Source organism: Styela clava, chromosome 5, assembly GCF_964204865.1.
Source record: "Styela clava chromosome 5, kaStyClav1.hap1.2, whole genome shotgun sequence".
NCBI lineage: Eukaryota > Metazoa > Chordata > Ascidiacea > Stolidobranchia > Styelidae > Styela > Styela clava.
In genome coordinates this window covers 18247174-18270510 of record NC_135254.1, presented here as the reverse complement: position 1 = coordinate 18270510, position 23337 = coordinate 18247174, and the positions used below count along the sequence as shown (strand labels likewise).

Genomic DNA, 23337 nt, shown 5'->3' with positions numbered 1-23337 from the left:
ATCATTGATCAACATTTGCTCAACATGTGCAACATTATTTGGGTATTGCTCAACATTTGCATCATTGATCAACATTTGCTCAACATGTGCAACATTATTTGGGTATTGCTCAACATTTGCATCATTGATCAACATTTGCTCAACATGTGCAACATTATTTGGGTATGGTTTTCGAAAATTACCAAACGCTATCCCCTGATACCGGAAACAATATTACATAACAACTTCCTACGTACCACCATTGCTCAACATTTGCATCATTGATCAACATTTGCTCAACATGTGCAACATTATTTGGGTATTGCTCAACATTTGCATCATTGATCAACATTTGCTCAACATGTGCAACATTATTTGGGTATCGAATCCGACCTATACTACTACTTACATAATCATGCATTCAGATAAAGGCAACACCATATTGGGTACCATATTTGTAGATTTTTTAATATGCAGCGAAAATTTTGTCTAATGCTATTCAAAATGTCTAATTTGTCTAATGCTATTCAAAATAACCACGTAGCAATTTCCTTCAATATATCATGCCAAGAAAGCTAAACACACTGGGTAGACACACTTGAGTAAACATAATGCGTAAGTTTCGTTCAATCCTCGGAAAAGCAAAGCTTCGCACAGATAGTGTATTATTTAAACAGAAGAATTTAAAACAATATTTTATAGCCGTTTTTGGTGAATCATAATCTTACCAGTAACGGAGACCCAGAAGTGAATATGAAACCACAGATCAGCGAATAAATGTATTTAGTATACTAGGGTATTTTGTACTGAACTGCAAGTCCGTTCTTCTTGTTTACTTTCTACTTCAGATCCGTATGTGTCAACTGCCATAAGGATGCTTGAACGAGATAGTATTATAAAGATAAATAAGAAGAACATAATCTCTTTCCACGAAATAGCAAGTATATTTGTGAGCTGTTTGATTAAGCCATATCTTGTTTTGTCTGAAAAAGTTAGACTATGATCAAACGAAAGCTTACTAATATACTTGATATTTCTTGGAAAGAGATTATGTTATTCTAATTTGTTAATACCTTCACAGAAATTATTGTCTGATAAATTATTCAAACCAATTAACCAGATATGTTGTCCAGTTATTGTAAAGTGTGCAATCGGACTAGGACGGAAATTTAGAAAGCGCCTTGTTCAAACCTTAATGCAATTTTTTGTTCGTCTCCTTTAAATTTGCAAAGGATTTTTCATGTAAGATATCAGTAAGCTTTTCTCTACATTACCACAATTGTAAGATGGATGAAAACGATGGTCTGCTTCTTTTTTTATTTATTTATTGATACCGTAGGGTTATATTTGAGCAGTCATTTGTAAAGACTATACTTTGGTTGAGTTGTGAGACACTTGCTAGGCGGTGTGACCAGGTTTTGCGCAGATAGTGCTGCTGAAAATATATTGAAGGTAAAGGTGTGATTTTGATAACTGGCCTGAGAATTGAACCATAGGGCCGGCTTATTCGAAGTTATTTCGGTTATAGTCCTTGTAAAATAAGCTAAGGAAATGATTATAGGATATATTAACATGCGCAATTGGTTGAAGTAGAAATAAGACTTGTGGCAATTTAAATATTAGCGAGATTTGAAGCATTGTCTGGACGCTCAGTTTTATATAATATCTATTTATCAGTAAGAATCAAGCAATTTTTTTAATTAATCTCAATTATCTGTGTATAAAGTAATACGAAATTGCTCAAAAGTGTAGCATAGCAATGTATTATGATTTTCGTATTTTAAATAGACATAAATCGACAGTTTGATTTAGAGTTTAGACAATATCGAATTCAATCTGTTATCCAACTTCTATGGACGTGAGAGTTTTGCAAATTGTATGTACAATACCATATTGCATTATATAACTGTATCTATCAACGAGATGTAATATTATAGTTTGTCTAATGTATTTAATGTATTAGTTCAATATTTATTTTGAAGAGCGTAATGTTGCTGGTTCGTGGTATATTGTGATAATTTTACTTAAGGCACTTATATTAGGGATTTTTAGTGCTTGGACAAAACGCCGTGAGGAAATAAAGAAAAACAATTGAAACAATATAAAAGCAAGAAAGAAGCAAAATTACATAGACAGTGATGAGAAAATCTTGTCTGTTTGTAACGAACATTTTCATGTCCTCATCGATGCGTATGAACGAACAGTGGTCCAGAAAAAATGACGCATTGTCCATTGTCAAGCTAATTAATTTCAAAATTGTTTAAACACTCCTGTTGTAATATAATCATATTGAATGAATATTATTCTACGCTTGAGGAGGACCATCCAAAAAATTGCAAGTCTCAGCCGAATTAACCACTGAAATAGCTAGTCACTCATAACGCTGAAGAACTTGACTGTATGTGGCGCTTGAAAATATGCCGTGGCAGATCAAAAATTGGAAAAGACCAGCAAGTCAACCGTTACAGTTAGGTATACCAGACTTTTGGGCTCCGTCAGTCGCACCATTTTTTTTTGTTTTCTCTCTTTATGTCAACCCGGGGGAATCGGGGGACAAACACTGATATGTTGTGTATTATTGCGAACCAATCTTCTTCGAATCGCAGTTTTGTTTGTTCCATTCAAATTCAATATACATTCGGGGGTTGTTGAATTAGGCCGTGACTCCAATATACTACTATAGGGTAAACTGAGAATGTTCTGATATCTTGTTTCGTGGTTTTGATCAATTAATGTGCTTGCCACCAATGTCAAGCATTATTTTCTTGTCATTGTAGAGTTATGCCCGTTTTGTTACGACATTTTTTACAAGCGATCTAAAACGTTGAAATTTATTAGCAATTTCTATGGACGCAAGACCTACACTGGCAATTAAAAAACATTGGTCTTCCGATAAATTTTCATGTTTTGTGTTTCTTCTATTTTCTAATTTGTTCTTTTAATTTGAGACTTTTTATTAGGTAAGCCGTCTATATCTTTCGTTCTGGGATTAAAATAATCTATCGTCGAATTGTCGTAATTTCTACACTCAATTTTGTCGCTGAATCATACTTGTGGCGACGGAACAAAAACATACAAAAGTACACAACTATTAATTGATTGGATTGTTTCGTAACGTTCTGCTATATCGACAACACTAATTATTTCAGACGAAGCATCTATATGTTTTCACCGGTGACCGTACATTTGAACCCATGCGTATATCCACGGGTTCAATCTATATGCGGGTGCTAAAACTCATGGGTTAGGGTTAGTATGGGTTTAACTATCCGTGAAACAAAAAAAATTCCACAGGTGCAATAGCATACAGGTGCAATTGTCATGGGTTCAAATGTACGTGGGTTCAAATGTAATGGAACCGTTTTCACCATGTAAAACTAGATGAAAACATCTCGCAATGAAAGACCTAATCTAGTTGGGAAAAATGAATTCTGATGTTGCTCACGTGTTATTAATTTACGAATGTGAAAGCACCTAAAATTGCTATAGTTTGTTTTTTATTTATATGCATCTAAACGCCTTTCATAACAAGAATATTTATACGTTAGGGTCACTATCAATCAACTATAACAAAGAGCTGCTATTGTTTGAATATGTAATCTAACCCCCAAGGACCTGCGCACTGACGGTTTGCTCAGATAGATTTTAGCGCATAGGTGCATTGAATCCAACATTATAATAAGGCGGCACATTCACACTTATACAGTTTAATTTAATTCGAGAAATCTTAATACCACAAACTACAAGATATTCAGTATTTTTCAATAATTAATATTAAACTGAAAATTAGCGAGTAACTGAATTACCTTCATTTTGTAATGGTTTACGAGAAGTTCTCGCGTTTATATGTTTTATCGATGGGTTGAATGCGCTGAAATATTAAGGAGGGTTGTGAACACTGCAATGTAAAATTGTAGTCCAAATACAAGCAGTTTTATATTGTAGATTTAGTTAGCAAAAAACTGTATAAATATCACGGATGCGATTTGAAACTTATTCAATTGTCATTGCCTTCACGATGAGTTGGTCATGTTTGGAATTCCTTTGAGAAATAATTGAAAATTTGGATCGTTAACGCATTTTACTTAGTTAAGCTATACCAATGCTGCAATCAATAAAAATTCTTTTACCGTTTTTTTGGCGCTAGCTTTTCATACTTAACTCATAAAAATGTTTCTGTGCGTATGCTCGATTTCCCTGATCGAAGAAATTTCTTAAAATCAGTTGAATTCCGAAATTCTTTTTAAATCGATATGTTTTCAAAAGAACAAATTTCACACATTTTTTATGATGCGGGCAATGTTTATTTTTACGTCCGTTTTCAAATGTATCATTAAATTGATGAGAAATTTCCAACAAATATATGTGGGAAATTTCTGCTTCACATTTTCTGTTTCTTTATCTCAAACAAATAATAATTTTAGGGGTATGTGCCACATTCTATTTAGGTTCATAAATTTAGGAAATGATTTTGAATAACTATTCCAGTTTTCTAAAATGCAATATTTTCCAATCATTTATTTTAAATAATCATCATTCGTATGAGGCGCGTTTTGAAAATATTTCAATATCTTATTTTTCATATTAACAATAAAATTTATTAAGTTGTGAATTGATGTATTCCAATCAAATATTTAAAGTTGAATCATAATTTTACCAACTTAATTCAAATGTTTAGATTGCATACAACTGGTTATAACGCACACAATCTATATAAAATGTAATATGTTTGCACAAGTTAAAGTTTGGATTTTGATTCGCACGCAAATATTGAACCCGGAATTTAACACCCGTAAACGCCTTTTTCTGAACTTTGACATAGTTAATTTCGACTTGGGACTCATAAAAAAGATACAACAAAAATTGACATCAATTTTTTTTGTTTGTAAATTGGACTAGGGTTTTTCAGCAATTGCAACCTAATTTCAAGAGAGTTGCGAGATTCTACAAAGCATTCGCCGCAAAAATATTCGGCAGCAAGTATCAACATGATATACTCTACAAACTACATGTACATTCTTCAAAGTAATGACAGCAAAATTTATTTTAACATTACCGGATTTTCTTGTTGTACGGTATATATTTACCAGAGCAATCAATGTCTTGTGTGTCAGATTACAATGAGAACTTAGTGAAAGCAACCAAGTAGATGAAAGAATGTTACAAAAAAGTAAAATTTGATTTGTTGGGTATCATACCAGATATATCTGTAGAACAAACAAATAATGGTACATAGACATGGTATATATAACCCGATATACACAGGAGGATTTATGTTGAACAGTATAATTAATATTTACAAATACATTTCAGGTCAATTCAAAATGGAAATGAGCATTATTACATTAGCTCTTGCATTTGCTTGTGTTTGCTGGTCAATAATTCTGACAAAGAAACATCGCAAAAAATGGAGTCATTTTAAAAATATTTCGGGCCCTGAGGGCAAAACCTGGCCAATCTTGGGTCAGGCATTAGTGTTAACTGGAAGATCAGAAGAAATATACAAAAGAAATATGAACGGCATGCGAGAAAGATCTTTAACCTCGGGTGATGAAATAGGAGTTATCAGCTTGGGATCGGTTCCAGTAGTTTATATATTTGGCCCTAACAGCGCAGAAACATTACTCCATAGTTCACAACATACTAAGAAGTCTATGGTATATAAATTTCTTCAACCTTGGCTTGCAACTGGTCTTCTAACGTCATCTGGAGAAAAGTGGAAATCAAGAAGAAGGCTTTTGACTTCAACATTTCATTTCAGGTACAATCATTAAATAATATGCATTTGGAAAAAATTTAGCATAAATATTCAATCACCCATTGCATTTCATATAGTTCTAAATAGAACAAATTCAATTTTGAAGTGCCAATTTTCTGAACAGCCCAAACCCCATTAGCTTGATATTGAAAAAAAGTGAATGAATTTTACTATGAAATTGTTTATTCTGAGTTAGATGACGTTACATATTCCATGATTTATGGTAGTTTCGAGAGCTTTTTTAAGTCCAAAATTTGATCACAATGCATAGTAGAAGGAATTCAATGTAAATTCCTTGGCGAGGCGAGTCTTTTTCATACTCCGTTATATAGGGTGTTCTTGAGTCTTAAAATGTTTGAAATTTTACTTATCGATACCATATATTGTTTCGGCCCTCACATACATATTGAATGAAGTAAGAATACTTGAACTCGCTGAATAAAAAACAAAAAATCTGGTTAAGATATATTGATAACTGACTTCATAACAAAATTGAAATTGTGAACGGACTTTCTGGACACACTGTATGACTACTCATTTGAGACGGATATTGTCAATTGATGATACAGCTGCATAATTTATTACTTTTATTTGCAATTCTGTTTCTCATACTTTACAATTCTTTACATGAAAGCGATGTAAATCAGATCATTTACTTTCTTATTCAACATATGTGATAGCCAAGCAAATAATACGCACCCTCAGCAAGGTACTAAATAAGACTATCGCGTTTTGGGCCCTACGCCATTTTGCCAAAAAAGATCAATTTATAGCAGTTGTGAAGAATTACTTTCTTGAGTGGGCCAGTTACAGAAAATAGACTTGGGTACTCAACTATTCAAAATGAAATTATGGATAAATAAATTATTCATAAATAACAGCTAATTGAAATACGACAAACAGCTAGTGTATTAAGTGGCACAATGATTAATGGGACTGATGTCGCTAGCCTACTGCATGCGTCCGAAAGCGTGTTTAAATTAGGCTTAAAGCAGCTTGTGCTGATTTTTTAAGGCAGGTAGCTTGTGTGTTTAAATTCTTAGACGACATGGGTTTTTGCCTTTGTCAGTCTCCATACTTGGGAAAGTTTGCTCGCCTCTGTGTGTGAATGCAAACACCACGATTATTTTTCAAGCGATTCTTGAAAATGATGCGTCTTTCCTGTCATTACGAAAGAAATTATTGTGAACTGGACTTTTGAAGTAGCGAGGGATAGGTTTGTCAAGACATTGCGTTTTACATAAAGCAAATTTATTAGTGAATTTCCTGCCTGCTCGTTTTACTAATGTAAAGATATAGGTATTGGCCGCAGGAAATATAGTAAATAACATTGGAAAATTAGCAAGTGACGTGAGTACAGACAGAACAATTGGCTTCAAGTACAAATATTGACGTACAGGACAAAATGAGTTAAGACGAATAATGCCTTAAGAAAACTGCTATTCAAATTAATTGTCACACCGAATGAATTCAGTGAGAAATTTGCAGCCAACCTCTTTTTCGACAACTTTTTCCATAAATTTGCTTCAATGGAAGTGCTAGCAATTTTAAGTCCATTTCCCAAGTAATCTTCTGTCAGAACCCTAAATAAGGAGATTTCATGATGCCCGTTTTAGAAAAAAAAAGTTTATACAAATATGTAAGCCAAAGAATACGCACCCTTAGCAGCGTACTAAATAAGACTATCGCATTTTGGGCCTTACGCCATTTTGCCAAAAATAATCAATTCATTGCAGTGGTGGAGAATTACTTTCCTGAGTGGGCCAGTTACAGATAATAGACTCGGGTACTTAACCAGAGGCCTCAAATTTAAAATGAAGTTATGGATAAAAAACAGTCAGTGTATTTAGTGGCACAATGGATAATGGGACTGATGTAGCCTACTGCATGCGTCCGAAAGCGTGTTTAAATTAGGCTCGAAGCAGATTGTGCTGATTCTTAAGACAATTTGTAAATTTAAATCCTTAGAAGACATCTGTTTTTGCTTGTGCTAATCTTCATACTTGAGAAAGTTTTCTCGCCTATGTATGTGAATGCAAACACCACGAACATTTTGGGTGATTCATACAACTCAACCAATCATTGGCTTCTTGAAAATGATGCCCCTTTCTTGTCATTGCGAATGAAATTACTGTGAACTGGATTTTTGATGTGGCGAAGAATAGGTTTGTCAAGACATTGCGTCTTACATAAAGAAAATTTATTAGACTATCGCCTGCCTGCTCATTCTACTAATGTGAAGATAAAGATATTTTCCGCAGGAGACATAGTAAATAGCATTGAAAAATTAGCAAGTGACGTGGGTGCAGACAGAATAATTGGCTTCAAATAAAAAAATCGATGTACCGGACGGAATGAAAGAACATGCTCTAGTCTTTGTAAAAACGTCGGAAATTACCACCAAGTGTCAGATTCCTATAATTTGAACATATGAATACTCATACATAAAAAAAAATGAATTGTATTTGTGAACGTCAATACGAAATACCACATTCCACTCCAGCAAATAGTACAGAGTTTTAAGGAACTTTATATATACTAAAATACTTTTTTTCAAATATGAAATGATACAGTCGCTTTGATTGGTCGTTCACTGTCACGGCGATTCGGTTATTCATAACTTGGCAATTGTGTAGTACAGTAGCTCTGTTTCTGATTCAGCATCTATCGAATACTGTACTTTACAAAATGGCGCGAGGCGGTAACATGAAAGTTTTATTCGAAATGTATAACGACATATATAATCTGTTCAACCCCCGAACTTGGCGAGGCGCAGTCTTTTTCATATTTCAATATATACGGGTGTCCTTGAGTCCTGAAATGTTTGAAATTTAACTTATCGATACCATATATTGTTTTGGCCCTCACATACGTATTAAATGAAGAAAAATACTTAAATTATCACTGATTAAAAATCAAAAAATATGGTTAAGATATAATGAGAACTGACTTCATAACAAAATTGAAATTGTGAACAGACTTTTTGGACACACTGTATGACAACTCATTTGATACGGATATTGTCATTTGATGTTACTGCGGCATAATTTATTACGTTTATTTGCAATTCTGTTCCTCATACTTTACAATTCTTTACACGAGAGCAATGTAAATCAGATCATTTACTTTGTTATTCAATATATGTGATAGCCAAGCAAATTTTACGCACCCTCAGCAGCGTACTAAATAAGACTATCGCGTTTTGGGCCCTACGCCATTTTGTCAAAAAATATCAATTTCAGTGGTGGAGAATTACTTTCCTGAGTGGGCCAGTTACAGATAATAGACTTGGGTACTCAACCTGAGGCTTCAAATTTATAATGAAGTTATGGATAAAAACTGTTTATTCACAAATAACAGCTAATTAAAGTACGACAAACAGCTAGTTTATTAAGTGGCACAATGATTAATGGGACTGATGTTGCTAGCCTACTGCATGCGTCCGAAAGCGTGTTTAAATTAGGCTCGAAGCAGCTTGTGCTGATTCTTAAGGCAGCTAACTTGTATGTTTAAATTCGTGGACGACATAGGTTTTTGCCTTTGTCAATCTCCATGCTTGAGAAAGTTTGCTCGCCTCTGTGTGTGAATGCAAACACCACGATTATTTTTGAGCGATTCTTGAAGATGATGCGTTTTTCCTGTCAATACGAATGAAATTACTGTGAACTTTACTTTGAAGTGGCGAGGGATAGGTTTGTCAAGACAATGCGTTTTAAATAAAGCAATTTTATTTGTGAATCGCCTGCCTGCTCGTTTAACTAATGTAAAGATATAGTTATTGGCCGCAGGAAATATAGTAAATACCATTGGAAAATTAGCAAGTGATGTGAGTACAGACAGAATAATTGGCTTTAAGTACAAATATCGACGTACATGACGAAATGAGTTATGACGCATAAATGCCTTGAGAAAACTGCTATTCACATTTATTGTCACATCGAATGAATTTAGTGAGAAATTTGCAACCAACCTCTTTTCCGACTACTTTTTCCATAAATTTGCTTCAATTGAAGTGCTAGCAATTCGAAGTCTGTTTTCCAAGTAATCTTCTGTCAGAACCCTCAATAAGGAGATTTCATGACGCCCGTTTAAGAAAAAAAAAGTTCATACAAATATGTTGAGCCAAAGAATACGCACCCTCAGCAGCGTACTAAAAAGGACTATCGAGTTTTGGTCCCTACGCCATTTTGCCAAAAAAGATCAATTTATAGCAGTGGTGGAGAATTACTTTCTTGAGCGGCCCAGTTACAGGTAATAGACTTGGGTACACAGCCTAATATTTAAAATGAAGTTATGAATGAATTATTCATAAACAACAGCTAATTAAAGTACAACAAACAGCTAGTGTATTAAGTGGCACAATGGTTAGTGGGACCGATGTAGCCTACTGCATGCGTCCGAAAGCGTGTTTAAATTAAACTCGAAGCAGCTTGTGCTGATTTTTAAGACAGCTTGTAGATTTAAATCCTTAAAAGAGATCTGTTTTTGCTTTTGTCATTCTTCGTACTTGAGAAAGATTTACTGACTATGTATGTGAATGCAAACACCACGAACATTTTCAAGTGATTCATGGAACTCAATCAAATATTGAAAGAACATGCGCTAGTCTTTGTAGAAACGCCAGAAATTACCACCAAGTGTCAGATTCCTATAATTTAAACATATGAATACACATACATAAAAACAAATGAATTGTATTTGTGAACGTCAATACGAAATACCACATTCCACTCCAGCAAATAGTACAGAGTTTTAAGGAACTTTATATATACTAAAATACTTTTTTTCAAATATGAGATGATACAGTCGCTTTGATTGGTCGTTCACTGTCACGGCGATTCGGTTATTCATAACTTGGCAATTGTGTACTACAGTATCTCTGTTTCTGATTCAGCATCTATCGAATACTGTACTTTACAAAATGGCGCGAGGCGGTAACATGAAAGTTTTATTCGAAATGTATAACGACATATATAATCTGTTTCACCCCCGAACTTGGCGAGGCGCAGGCTTTTTCATAATTCAATATATACGGGTGTCATTGAGTCCTGAAATGTTTGAAATTTTACTTATCGATACCATATATTGTTTTGCCTCTCACATACGTATTAAATGAAGAAAAATACTTAAATTATCACTGATGAAAAATCAAATAATATGGTTAAGATATAATGAGAACTGACTTCATAACAAAATTGAAATTGTGAACAGACTTTTTGGACACACTGTATGACAACTCATTTGATACGGATATTGTCATTTGATGTTACTGCGGCATAATTTATTACGTTTATTTGCAATTCTGTTTCTCATACTTTACAATTCTTTACACGAGAGCAATGTAAATCAGATCATTTACTTTCTTATTCAATATATGTGATATCCAAGCAAATTTTACGCACCCTCAGCAGCGTACTAAATAAGACTATCGCGTTTTGGGCCCTACGCCATTTTGTCAAAAAAAAAAATCAATTTATTGCAGTGGAGGAGAATTACATTCCTGAGTGGGCCAGTTACAGATAATAGACTTGGGTACTCAACCAGAGGCCTCAAATATATAATGAAGTTATGGATAAAAAACTGTTTATTCACAAATAACAGCTAATTAAAGTACGACAAACAGCTAGTGTATTAAGTGGCACAATGATAAATGGGACTGATGTCGCTAGCCTACTGCATGCGTCCGAAAGCGTGTTTAAATTAGGCTCGAAGCAGCTTGTGCTGATTCTTAAGGCAGCTAACTTATATGTTTAAATTCGTAGACGACATAGGTTTTTGCCTTTGTCAATCTCCATACTTGAGAAAGTTCGCTCGCCTCTGTGTGTGAATTCAAACACCACGAATATTTTTGAGCGATTCTTGAAGATGATGCGTTTTTCCTGTCATTACGAATGACATTACTGTGAACTGGACTTTGAAGTGGCGAGGGATAGGTTTGTCAAGACAATGCGTTTTAAATAAAGCAATTTTATTAGTGAATCGCCTGCCTGCTCGTTTTACTAATGTAAAGATATAGTTATTGGCCGCAGGAAATATAGTAAATACCATTGGAAAATTAGCAAGTGATGTGAGTACAGACAGAATAATTAGCTTTAAGTACAAATATCGACGTACATGACGAAATGAGTTATGACGCATAAATGCCTTAAGAAAACTGCTATTCAAATTTATTGTCACATCGAATGAATTTAGTGAGAAATTTGCAACCAACCTCTTTTCCGACTACTTTTTCCATAAATTTGCTTCAACGGAAGTGCTAGCAATTCGAAGTCTGTTTTCCAAGTAATCTTCTGTCAGAACCCTCAATAAGGAGATTTCATGACGCACGTTTAAGAAAAAAAAGTTAATACAAATATGTTGAGCCAAAGAATACGCACCCTCAGCAGCGTACTAAAAAGGACTATCGAGTTTTGGTCCCTACGCCATTTTGCCAAAAAAGATCAATTTATAGCAGTGGTGGAGAATTACTTTCTTGAGCGGCCCAGTTACAGATAATAGACTTGGGTACACAGCCTAATATTTAAAATGAAGTTATGAATGAATTATTCATAAACAACAGCTAATTAATGTACAACAAACAGCTAGTGTATTAAGTGGCACAATGGTTAATGGGACCGATGTAGCCTACTGCATGCGTCCGAAAGCGTGTTTAAATTAGACTCGAAGCAGCTTGTGCTGATTTTTAAGACAGCTTGTAGATTTAAATCCTTAAAAGAGATCTGTTTTTGCTTTTGTCATTCTTCGTACTTGAGAAAGATTTACTGACTATGTATGTGAATGCAAACACCACGAACATTTTCAAGTGATTCATGGAACTCAATCAAATATTGGCTTCTTGAAAATGATGCGCTTTTCCTGTCCTTACCAATGAAATTATTGTGTACTTGACTTTTGAAGTATCGAGGGATAGGTTTGTCAAGACATTGCGTCTTACATAAAGCAAATTTATTATTCAATGGCCTGCCTGCTTATACCATTAATGTGAAGATAAAGATATTTGCCGCAGGAGATATAGTAAATAGCAATAACATTAGCAAGTGACGTGAGTACAGGCAGAATAATTGGCTTCAAATGCAAAAATCGATGTACCGGACGGTATGAAAGAACATGCGCTAGTCTTTCTATAGATGTCGAAAATTCCCACCAAGTGTCAGATTCCTACAATTCAATAATTTAAACATATGAATACTAATACATAAATACAAATGAATTGTATTTGTGAACGTCAATACGAAATACCACATTCCACTCCAGCAAATAGTACAGAGTTTTAAGGAACTTTATACTAAAATACTTATTTTCAAATATGAAATGATACAGTCGCTTTGATTGGTCGTTCACTGTCACGGCGATTCGGTTATTCATAACTTGGCAATTGTGTATTACAGTTTTCTGATTCAGCATCTATCGAATACTGTACTTTACAAAAATGGCGCGAGGCGGTAACATGAAAGGTTTTATTCGACATGTATAACGACATATATAATCTGTTTAACCCGCGAACTTGGCGAGGCGCAGTCTTTTTCATACTTCAATATATAGGGTGTCCTTGAGTCCTAAAATGTATGAAATGTTACTCATCGATTCCATATATTGTTTTGGCCCTCACATACGTAATAAATGGAGAAAAATACTTAAATTATCACTGAATATAAATCTGGTTAAGATATAATGAGAACTGACTTCATAACAAAATTGAAATTGTGAACAGACTTTCTGGACACACTGTATGACAACTAATTTGAGGTGAATATTGTCATTTGATGCGACAGCTGCATAATTTATTACGTTTATTTGAAATTCTGTTTCTCATACTTAACATGAGAGCAATATAAATCATATGATTTACTTTTTTGTTCAACATATGTGATAGCCAAGAAAATAAAACGCACCCTCAGCAGCGTACTAAATATGACTATCGCGTTTTGGGCCCTACGCCATTTTGCCAAAAAAGATCAATTTATAGCAGTGGTGGAGAATTACTTTCTTGAGTGGGCCTGTTACAGATAATAGACTTTGGTACTCAGCCTAATACTTAAAACGAAGTTATAAATGAACAAATTATTCATAAATAACAGTTAATTAAAGTACAACAAACAGCTAGTGTAAGTGGCACAATGATTAATGGGACTGATGTCGCTAGCCTACTGCATGCGTCCGAAAGCGTGTTTAAATTAGGCTCGAAGCAGCTTGTGCTGATTCTTAAGGCAGCTAGCTTGTATGTTTAAATCCGTAGACGACATAAATTTTTGCCTTTGTCAACTCCATACTTGAGAAAGTTTGCTCGCCTCTGTGTGTGAATTCAAAAACCACGATTATTTTTGAGCGATTCTTGAAGATGATGCGTCTTTCCTGTCATTACGAATGAAATTACTGTGAACTGGACTTTGAAGTGGCGAGGGATAGGTTTGTCAAGACATTGCGTTTTAAATGAAGCAAATTTATTAATGAATCGTCTGCCTGCTCGTTTTACTATTGTAAAGATATAGGTATTGGCGGCAGGAGATATAGTAAATACCATTGGAAAATTAGCAAGTGATGTGAGTACAGACAGAATAATCGGCTTCAAGTACGAATATCGACGTACAGGACAAAATGAATTATGACGCATAAATGCTTTAAGAAAACTGCTATTTAAATTTATTGTCACATCGAATGAATTTAGTGAGAAATTTGCAACCAACCTCTTTTCCGACTACTTTTCTCATAAATTTGCTTCAATGGAAGTGCTAGCAATTCGAAGTTTATTTTACAAGTAATCTTCTGTCAGAACCCTCAATAAGAAGATTTCATGACGCACGTTTTAGAAAAAAAAAAGTTTACACAAATATGTTGAGCCAGAGAATACGCACCTTCAGCAGCGTATTAAATAAGACTATCGCGTTTTGGGCCCTACGCCATTTTGCCAAAAAAGATCAATTTATTGCAGTGGTGGAGAATTACTTTCCTGAGTGGGCCAGTTACAGATAATAGACTTGGGTACTTAACCAGAGGCCTCAAATTTAAAATGAAGTCATGAATAAAAAACTGTTTGTTCACAAATAACAGCTAATTAAATTACAACAAACAGATAGTGTATTAAGTGGCACAATGGTTAATGGGACTGATGTGGCCAGTCTACTGCATGCGTCCGATAGCGTGTTTAAATTAGACTCAAAGCAGCGTGTGCAGATTCTTAAGACAACTCGTAAATTTTAATCCCTAGAAGACATCTGTTTGTGCTTGTGCTAATCGTCATACCTGAAAAAGTTTTCTCGCCTATGTATGTGAATGCAACCACCACGAACCTTCATGGGTGATTCCTACAACTCAAACAATCATTGGCTTCTTGAAAATGATGCGCTTTTCCTGTCATTACGAATGAAATTACTGTGAACTGGACTGCAGTGGCGAGGGATAGGTTCGTCAACACATTCCGTCCTACATAAAGCAAATTTATTAGCCTATCGCCTGCCTGCTCGTTCTACTAATGGAAAGATATAGGTATTGGCCGCAGGAGATATAGTAAATAGCACTGCAAAATTAGCAAGAGGCGTGGGTACAGACAGAATAATTGCCTTCAAATACAAAAATCGATGTACCGGACGGAATGGAAGAACATGCGCTAGTCTTTGTAGAAACGTAGGAAATTACCATCAAGTGTCAGATTACTATAATTTAAAAATATAAACATATGAATACTCATACATAAATACAAATGAATTTTATTTGTTAACGTCAACACGAAATACCATATTCAACTCCAGTAAATAGTACAGAGTTTTAAGGAACTTTATACTAAAATATTTTTTTCTCAAATCTGATATGATACAATCTCTTCGATTGGTCGTTTACTGTCACGGCAATTCGGTTATTCAGAACTTGGCATTTGTGTACTACAGTATCTCTGTTTCTGATTCAGCGTCTATAGAATACTGTACTTAACAAAATGGCGCGAGGCGGTAACATGAAAGGTTTTATTTGACATAAATTTGCTTTTATCTGAAAATTGTAAATTGAGCAAACTGATATACTTCATGGATATGGATAGTAGGCTACTAATATCCTATGTATAGTGTAATGTTTTTATTCGAGTACTGATTTACAGCCTGTGGCATGCCAGGATGTAGGCGAAAGGTACAACTGCCCTGGACAGCACGTTGTAGGGGGCAGCAGAACCAAGCTTTGAAGTTTGCGTTATTACACATGTTTTTCTCAATGTGTTTTTATTTAATTGAAAGCTGACATTATGTGTTTAATATTGTGTGACTTACTGTGGTAAAGATGAGTCAACAATGTATGTTTTCCCGACCGTTGACCCCCAAAAAATTCTTCCTATATTTTACAATTGCAACATTTTTGGTGCTCATTGTAAAGGTGGTTTCGCGAGTTTACGCCCTAAACTAGTTAATAATTTCCGAAACATTAACAAAAACTAACAAATAGCATGCAAAAAAGCGAAAATGAGGTAATGTTTACAACTATGGCAGAAAATCTGGATGCCAAACCGTCTCCTTTTTTCCAACTTTTTACATTGCATATTGTTTATTACTCAAAATTAAATATAATCAGTTGCTAGTTGCAAACGATCTTTCTCAAAGTTAATGTCGAATTAGCGCCTTTCAAGTTCATCTCTGAATAGCATCGAAAAAAATTCCTGACGAGCCAGGTGGAGGAAACTGCCGTTCAGACATTTGTTGACAGCAAAGTAGCATCTGGACATAGAAATAAGTGACTTCCATTTTGTCAATGAATGAGTTCGATTTTATACGTGCGAGTTTGTTGCTTAGTTTGATGATTTATTCAATAAAACAAACGTTTTTCTCTTCCTTGACCTTTAATTTATTTTTCTCATGTATAACAACATATATAACATGTTTGACCACCGACTTGATTTTTAAGTTATGGATAAGAAGCGTCATAATCAGAAACTCGCCCCGGGCAGCAGAAAAGTTTGGCACGCCCCTGTCTACAGCATATGGTCCATATACAATACATCTTGAAACCTGAAAGTAAACAAAAAAAGTGCTTTGGCTGAAATAATGAAAACTATTTCATAACACAGCATTCTGAATGATTTTCTGGTTGTGATGAACGAGCAAGCAAGTATTCTAGCTAAGAAACTGGAACCGTATGCCGACATCAATAAATCTTTCGATGTGTGGAATTTACTTACATTGTGTACGCTTGATGTGATATGTGAAACAGCAATGGGGAAAACTATTCAAGCTCAAATCGACGAAAATTCGGAATACGTCAAAGCAATAAAAAGGTATTATAACATACTTGTTACATATTGTATAGCATGTTAGATCTTTTTAACTTCTTTGCATGTGCGGTAATATAATAAATGCAGTATGTCTATCTAATATAAAAGACATTTTGATACATCAATTGTGTGCAGAATTGCAACACATAATTTTTATCTGCTACAAATTGTAAATATTTTGAATCGGTGCACTTGTGGCAGTTCGTTTGACTTATCGTAGATTTATATTAGTTGTAAATCCTATTGCTTATTCACAATATAAAAATATAAACATGGAACGTTTATAAATTTAGGTTGCAATCATTTTGCATATAAATTGTATCATTAACAATATTAAATATCATATATTGCTCAGAAAGAAACGATTGTTACACCATGCCTATTTTGAAAATTGTGGTTAAATTTTACAGAAATTGTGTGTCATGTTACCAAGCAATATTAAACGCGCAAGATAGACGTTTAATAATTCTTTCCTCGTAATTCTTACTCCAACTCTGAAATACATCGTTTATATCAAGGGTGTGCAAGCTTTACATGAGGGCCGGATACAAATAGTTGGATGAAACCGCGGGCCGTACCTTCATTTAGTATAGGCTTTCTAGTAGTTGCATGTACAAAAATAGTCTTTTTGATATTGATTTTATGGCAATATCAGCGGTCCGTGCAGAAATGATGAGTTAAAAGACGCATAAATGACTTAATGAAACTGCTATTCAAATTTATTGTCACACCGACTTTAAATGAATTCATTGAGAGATTTGCAGCCAGCCGCTTTTCCGACTACTTGGAATTTGCTTTATTGGAATTGCTAGCAATTCTAAGTCCATTTTCCAAGTAATCTTCTATCAGAACCCTCAATAAGGAGATTTAATGACGCCCGTTTTTGAAAACGAAATATTGAGCTAAAAAGTACAATATTTGAAGCCATGACTTTTTTAAATGTGAAAAGTTATCTTGGTTGAAATGTTTTTGGTAAAAAACCGACAAGATTCTTCAATCTGCTTTCCAATTACGTAACCTTCAATTGACCGTTCTTACTAATTTATGAGCGCTAGCTCTGCACTCTCTCTAAATTGCTCGCCGCTCAGCAAGTGAGAGCTTTGTGAATCGCGTCGTTCGCTTCGCTGTTGAACATTGTAACGCCGTAGCATTTGAATTGGACTCAGGTATAGATAGGCTTTGCAGCGCAAAGTGATTGGAATTGCTCGCACTAACCAGATTAAACTAAATTAAAAACTCGTTTCGCGGGATTAATTGGTTTATATTGTTTATTTATTTTTTAGTGCGGCAGGTCTCATTACAAAAAGAGCAAGATCTCCATGGCTGTGGCCAGATTTTCTTTTTTATCACACACAGGATGGGAAGAATTTTAAAATAATTAATTGAGCTAAAAAGTACAATATTTGAAGCCATGACTTTTTTAAATGTGAAAAGTTATCTTGGTTGAAATGTTTTTGGTAAAAAACCGACAAGATTCTTCAATCTGCTTTCCAATTACGTAACCTTCAATTGACCGTTCTTACTAATTTATGAGCGCTAGCTCTGCACTCTCTCTAAATTGCTCGCCGCTCAGCAAGTGAGAGCTTTGTGAATCGCGTCGTTCGCTTCGCTGTTGAACATTGTAACGCCGTAGCATTTGAATTGGACTCAGGTATAGATAGGCTTTGCAGCGCAAAGTGATTGGAATTGCTCGCACTAACCAGATTAAACTAAATTAAAAACTCGTTTCGCGGGATTAATTGGTTTATATTGTTTATTTATTTTTTAGTGCGGCAGGTCTCATTACAAAAAGAGCAAGATCTCCATGGCTGTGGCCAGATTTTCTTTTTTATCACACACAGGATGGGAAGAATTTTAAAATATGCTTATCAGTACTCCACGGTTTCACACAATCAGTCATCACAGATCGAATGAAAGAGTCCACATTGTCGTCCAATTGTTCCTCGTCACGAAGACTCGCCTTTCTTGATATGTTACTCAATGCGGCGGATAATGGGAAAGTATTATCTGTTCATGATATACAAGAAGAAGTTGACACATTTATGTTTGAAGGCAAGCAATCAACATTCATAGTAGTACAAATACGATAAGAAACCCAACTATTTGATAGTTATAATGAAAAAACTAACAATATCAACATTTCCATAATTTTCAAATTGTTTTTAAGATCATTATTTTATTTTATTATAAGTAGTTCAACAAAAAAATTCAAGTCGACAAAACTTATAGAGAGTGACCGTCTAGATGCAATTATAAGCTCCATAACCAAGTTTCTTGTATTCGTAACGTTTATGAAACAAAAATTACAGGTCATGACACTACTGCTGCTGGATTATCCTGGTCAATACAAATGATTGGTTCTTATCCCGACGTACAGAAAAAAATCCAAGCTGAACTGGATGACGTTTTAGGTCATTCTCCATGTAGAAACATTACAATGGAAGATTTGAAGAAATTAGTATATCTTGAAATGGTTACCAAAGAATGTATGCGCTTGTTTCCTCCTGTTCCCGTCATAGGGCGAGTGACGAGCAAAGAATGCGTGTAAGCACAATGTTCATTTTTGGACAATATTTGCATTTCCATAAATTTGAAATCTATTGAACAAAATTTGTGTCAATCTTATGTATCAAGTGAGTTGTTTGACAAGTAGAATATTAATTCATAAAATTGTTACTGCTTATGTGATATCGGTTGAATGGTAGTATGGCAATATTAATTTATACTAATATTTGAAAATAAGTCCGCTATTGGCTATAGAGTCACGTTTAGATAGTTTTTTAGAAATAATGTGCTTTAAATTAAATGGAAATGAATATATATTTCAAGTACTACTGGAAAATCAAATCCACTTATAATAATTCAGCAATTAGTTGCCATATATGAGGCAGCGTATATTCTGTTTAGCAAGCAATTTGAATTTTATTTTCAAAATGTAACTAATATTTATTATTGCCATATACATTTCAATCTCATGATCATTCTAACAGTCATGCATTGTCATATGATTTCGAAACGGCTACCAGCTATTTATCCTCATAGTCAGACATCAGGTAGACGACAAATTATTAATGATTGAGAAATAGACATAAGGAAGTCAACAATACATGTTAATATATATACAGTATAATAACTTGATAGCATACATATTTGTGATTGTTGTATAAGAATGTATAAAGATAGTCGAACTATCACTAAAAAAAATGGTTTAGATATAAAATATTGAGAACTGTCTTCATAACAAAATTGAAATTGTAAACGGACTTTTTGGACACACTGTATGACAATTTATTTGAGACTGAACGAGTGGAAACAAGAATCTGTCTATTCTCCCATAGACTTAGTTGATTTTAATTTGAAAATCCATTTATTTTTTAAGAATGGACGGACACACACTGCCGGCTGGTACAAATTGTATACTGTATACGCAGGCCGTGAACAAAAATCCAAATCATTGGCCGGATGCAGAAAGGTAAAGGGTCAACGAAGGTTCATATACGGGGTGATACATAAATAAGAACCCATTTCGCACTTATTGGTGTATGAGACAGTCTGGATTTGCAAATGCATTCGCACTAAGTTGGAGAGTTAGGGGAAATCACTGGTTACAACAATGTTGACAATGTATACGAAATATTGTTTGAGTGAGAAAGAACAATTTTTTTCTAATAACTGACATTCAGAATATCGTTATTTCTACAGCTTCATGGTTCATTTTAATTTTGTAACCAGTTGAAAGATAGCTGTTTCGGGTCATTTTTGTGTTATCGTCTGCTTATATTTGTTTATAGTTTTGATCCAGAAAGATTCAATGCGGAAAACAGTGTCGGGAGACATCCATATGCATATCTTCCGTTCTCGGCTGGACCTAGGAACTGCATTGGACAAAAGTTTGCAATGATGGAAGAAAAAGTAGTTTTAGCTCACTTATTACGAGAATATTCTGTAGAGTCCTGCAAGAGACCAGAATCGTTGGAAGTGATATCTGGATTAATTTTAAGAGCGGGTGGAGGAATTAATGTTAGAATTCAAAAACGAAAGCCTAATTGATGGATTGAAATTTTATTTTTTGACATTAAATTGTTTTGTATTTGTTTTTCTCATAGTTTCTATAATTATATGTACATTTTAATATTGCGGTTTGTGAATAAAGAGAGATTCTTAATTCAAGACGTGGACACAAAAATGAAATATTGGCTGGAGGAAAAAGATTTTTTATTTTGTTATCAGTAATTTTGCGCATTAGTTTGGTAAAACTTGACCAATTATGTCCCTAAAATATAACACCAATTTCATCTTGTGGCCCGTCTTGTTTGGGGAAGTATGTCAATATTGTTTAAAATTAATTAGCGTACTAATTTTAATCTAATCACTGGATTTGGTTCTTTCGAGAAGCTAGCTTTGTGTGGGGCTCGGCATTCCGAAGCACTGATACTATATGTTGAAACCGTGCCGTTTAGTCACATTGTGCATCGGCGATACTGTCTGTCACGCCTTATTAAAGTCGAAGATTTTGTAATCTGAGTATATGCCATCCCGACGGTTTTATAATCTTTCAACCTCCTGACATTTGGTTGGTACTGACTTGAAGGTATTCTTAATTTTTAGATTATCACAGTATTACGCCAGTTATCTAAATTGTTTTCGACTGTAAGTACAATCGCGGATGCTCAAACTTTGATGGTTTGCAAGTTCTTCTTTTCCTCCGCTGGTTAATAAGGATCTGTCGCATCCAATAAAGTATCGAGAGTATAAAGTATGAGATAAAACATTACATACCATGCAAAGCACTGAAATTTATCAGTTACAGCGACGTCAACTCCCCGAGAAAGAGTTTTCTCATTGCAACACATGGGAGAGAATTAAGGACTAGCTCAGCAGGCAAACAGACGAAAGCACTTTGTTTTCAAAGATGAAATCTGGATTTATGACTACATGACATAATTCATTTCCTCTCACGTTTTTCTAATTGTGCATCAGTTTTCTTTCATTTACATGTACAAGCTGTATTATTCGCAGTCTATTTGGTCACTGTTTTGTTATCAAGCTGAACTTGCAAAATGTTCTTTGCATTGTCATTTTGTGCTCTCCAATTAATTTCAACTGCTTCTACTTTTGTGGAATTAATCCTTGGAAATATCTTCTTTCATACAATATGTTCTATACGTAGTAATAGTGCCAGAAGTTATCACAAAATTGTTCTCTCAAGATGCGTATCGACAAAATGGCGTCCGAAGCTTCGTGATTTCCGGGAAACCTACGCAGGTGTTGTCAAAGGTGCGTCTTGGTTCGCTGTCTCTCGTTTCTCAAATCCTGTCTCGCTGTGGTTGTGAGGTGAGTTGTCTTTGTTCGGACGTATGTTGGCGAGTAAATGCGATGTTTTTGGTTGCTAATCTACCCGCACAGTTGCATACCCCGGGGCAGTTAAAATCAAGTTGTCTTCCGATACAGTACTCCAGGCGACTTTCTATATGATGTGCGTACCTGACCCTTGGAAAAAACTAGTATTAGCGGGCCGTTCAGAATATTACAACCCGTGATATTTGTTATTGGCTTGACTTGGCTGGTGGTAGCAATTACAGCACTCTTAAAACACATCGGTAATATATTTGAACATATTTGTTCTAGTTCGGATATATCATAAAAAATTGATAATAGATACCGTTACCATATTTTATTTATTCTTGTTCGAATCTCATAAAAAGCCATTACTAGCCCGGTGGGTAAACAGAAGCTAGGTTTATATTATGGGCCAACCCCAGCGACGATACGACCAGGAAAAACAAATTATATGGAGCTTGTTGTTCCAATAAATTTGGAACAGTTAAGTAGTAAAATCAATACGACAAACTGGAGAAAAATGGTGGTATATATATTTTGTGTGTTACTCAATTCCAGGTACACTAAAAGCAGATACTCAGTCAAGATGGTAGTAACTTCTCAATCACATCGTTAGATATTATAAAATTACATTTTATTTACATTTAAATTCAAATAGTTACCAGTGATGCATTATCTTTTTACAGCTGTATGGAAATAACTGATATAAAATCAAGAGTGTAGTTATAATAATATTTATCCAAAACTGAGTACTTCACGTCTTATTCATCCATATGTAACCGCCAATAGTAGTATTTTTATTTGCTAGTTAACTATATGGACCACATTATCGAATACCTTGATACTTCACCACAATTATTTTATGGAAGTGACGTCAGCGAACTGCATGCTGCAGGATTCCGGAAAGTTCTTGCTGATGAGTTGTTTTGGCATTGACCGGAGAATGTCATTTTTTGGTTTGACTAGCAACCGTTTGTAGGTTAATAGGGTTGAGTGTAGCGTAGTTTTACTA

General features: G+C 34.6%; 1 protein-coding gene across 1 annotated transcript; it reads left to right on the top strand.

Annotated features, from left to right (window-relative positions):
• Nucleotides 1–5293: 5293 nt before the first annotated feature.
• Nucleotides 5294–22465, top strand: LOC144423011 (cytochrome P450 4V2-like). Its single transcript, XM_078113165.1, has 7 exons — nucleotides 5294–5740; nucleotides 16782–16988; nucleotides 18269–18358; nucleotides 18754–19037; nucleotides 19295–19529; nucleotides 20365–20457; nucleotides 20777–22465. The coding sequence occupies exons 1-7, from the start codon at nucleotides 5304–5306 to the stop codon at nucleotides 21033–21035; spliced, it is 1605 nt and encodes a 534-aa protein (XP_077969291.1). The 5' UTR covers nucleotides 5294–5303; the 3' UTR covers nucleotides 21036–22465.
• The last annotated feature ends 872 nt before the right edge of the window (nucleotides 22466–23337 follow it).

Coding starts and splice junctions, on each gene's coding strand:
- LOC144423011 (XM_078113165.1), top strand. CDS start 5,304: ATGGAAATGAGCATTATTACATTAGCTCTTGCATTTGCTTGTGTTTGC. Junction 16,989..18,268: donor TACGTCAAAGCAATAAAAAG/GTATTATAACAT, acceptor TTTATTTTTTAG/TGCGGCAGGTCTCATTACAA. Junction 19,038..19,294: donor TGACACATTTATGTTTGAAG/GCAAGCAATCAA, acceptor CAAAAATTACAG/GTCATGACACTACTGCTGCT.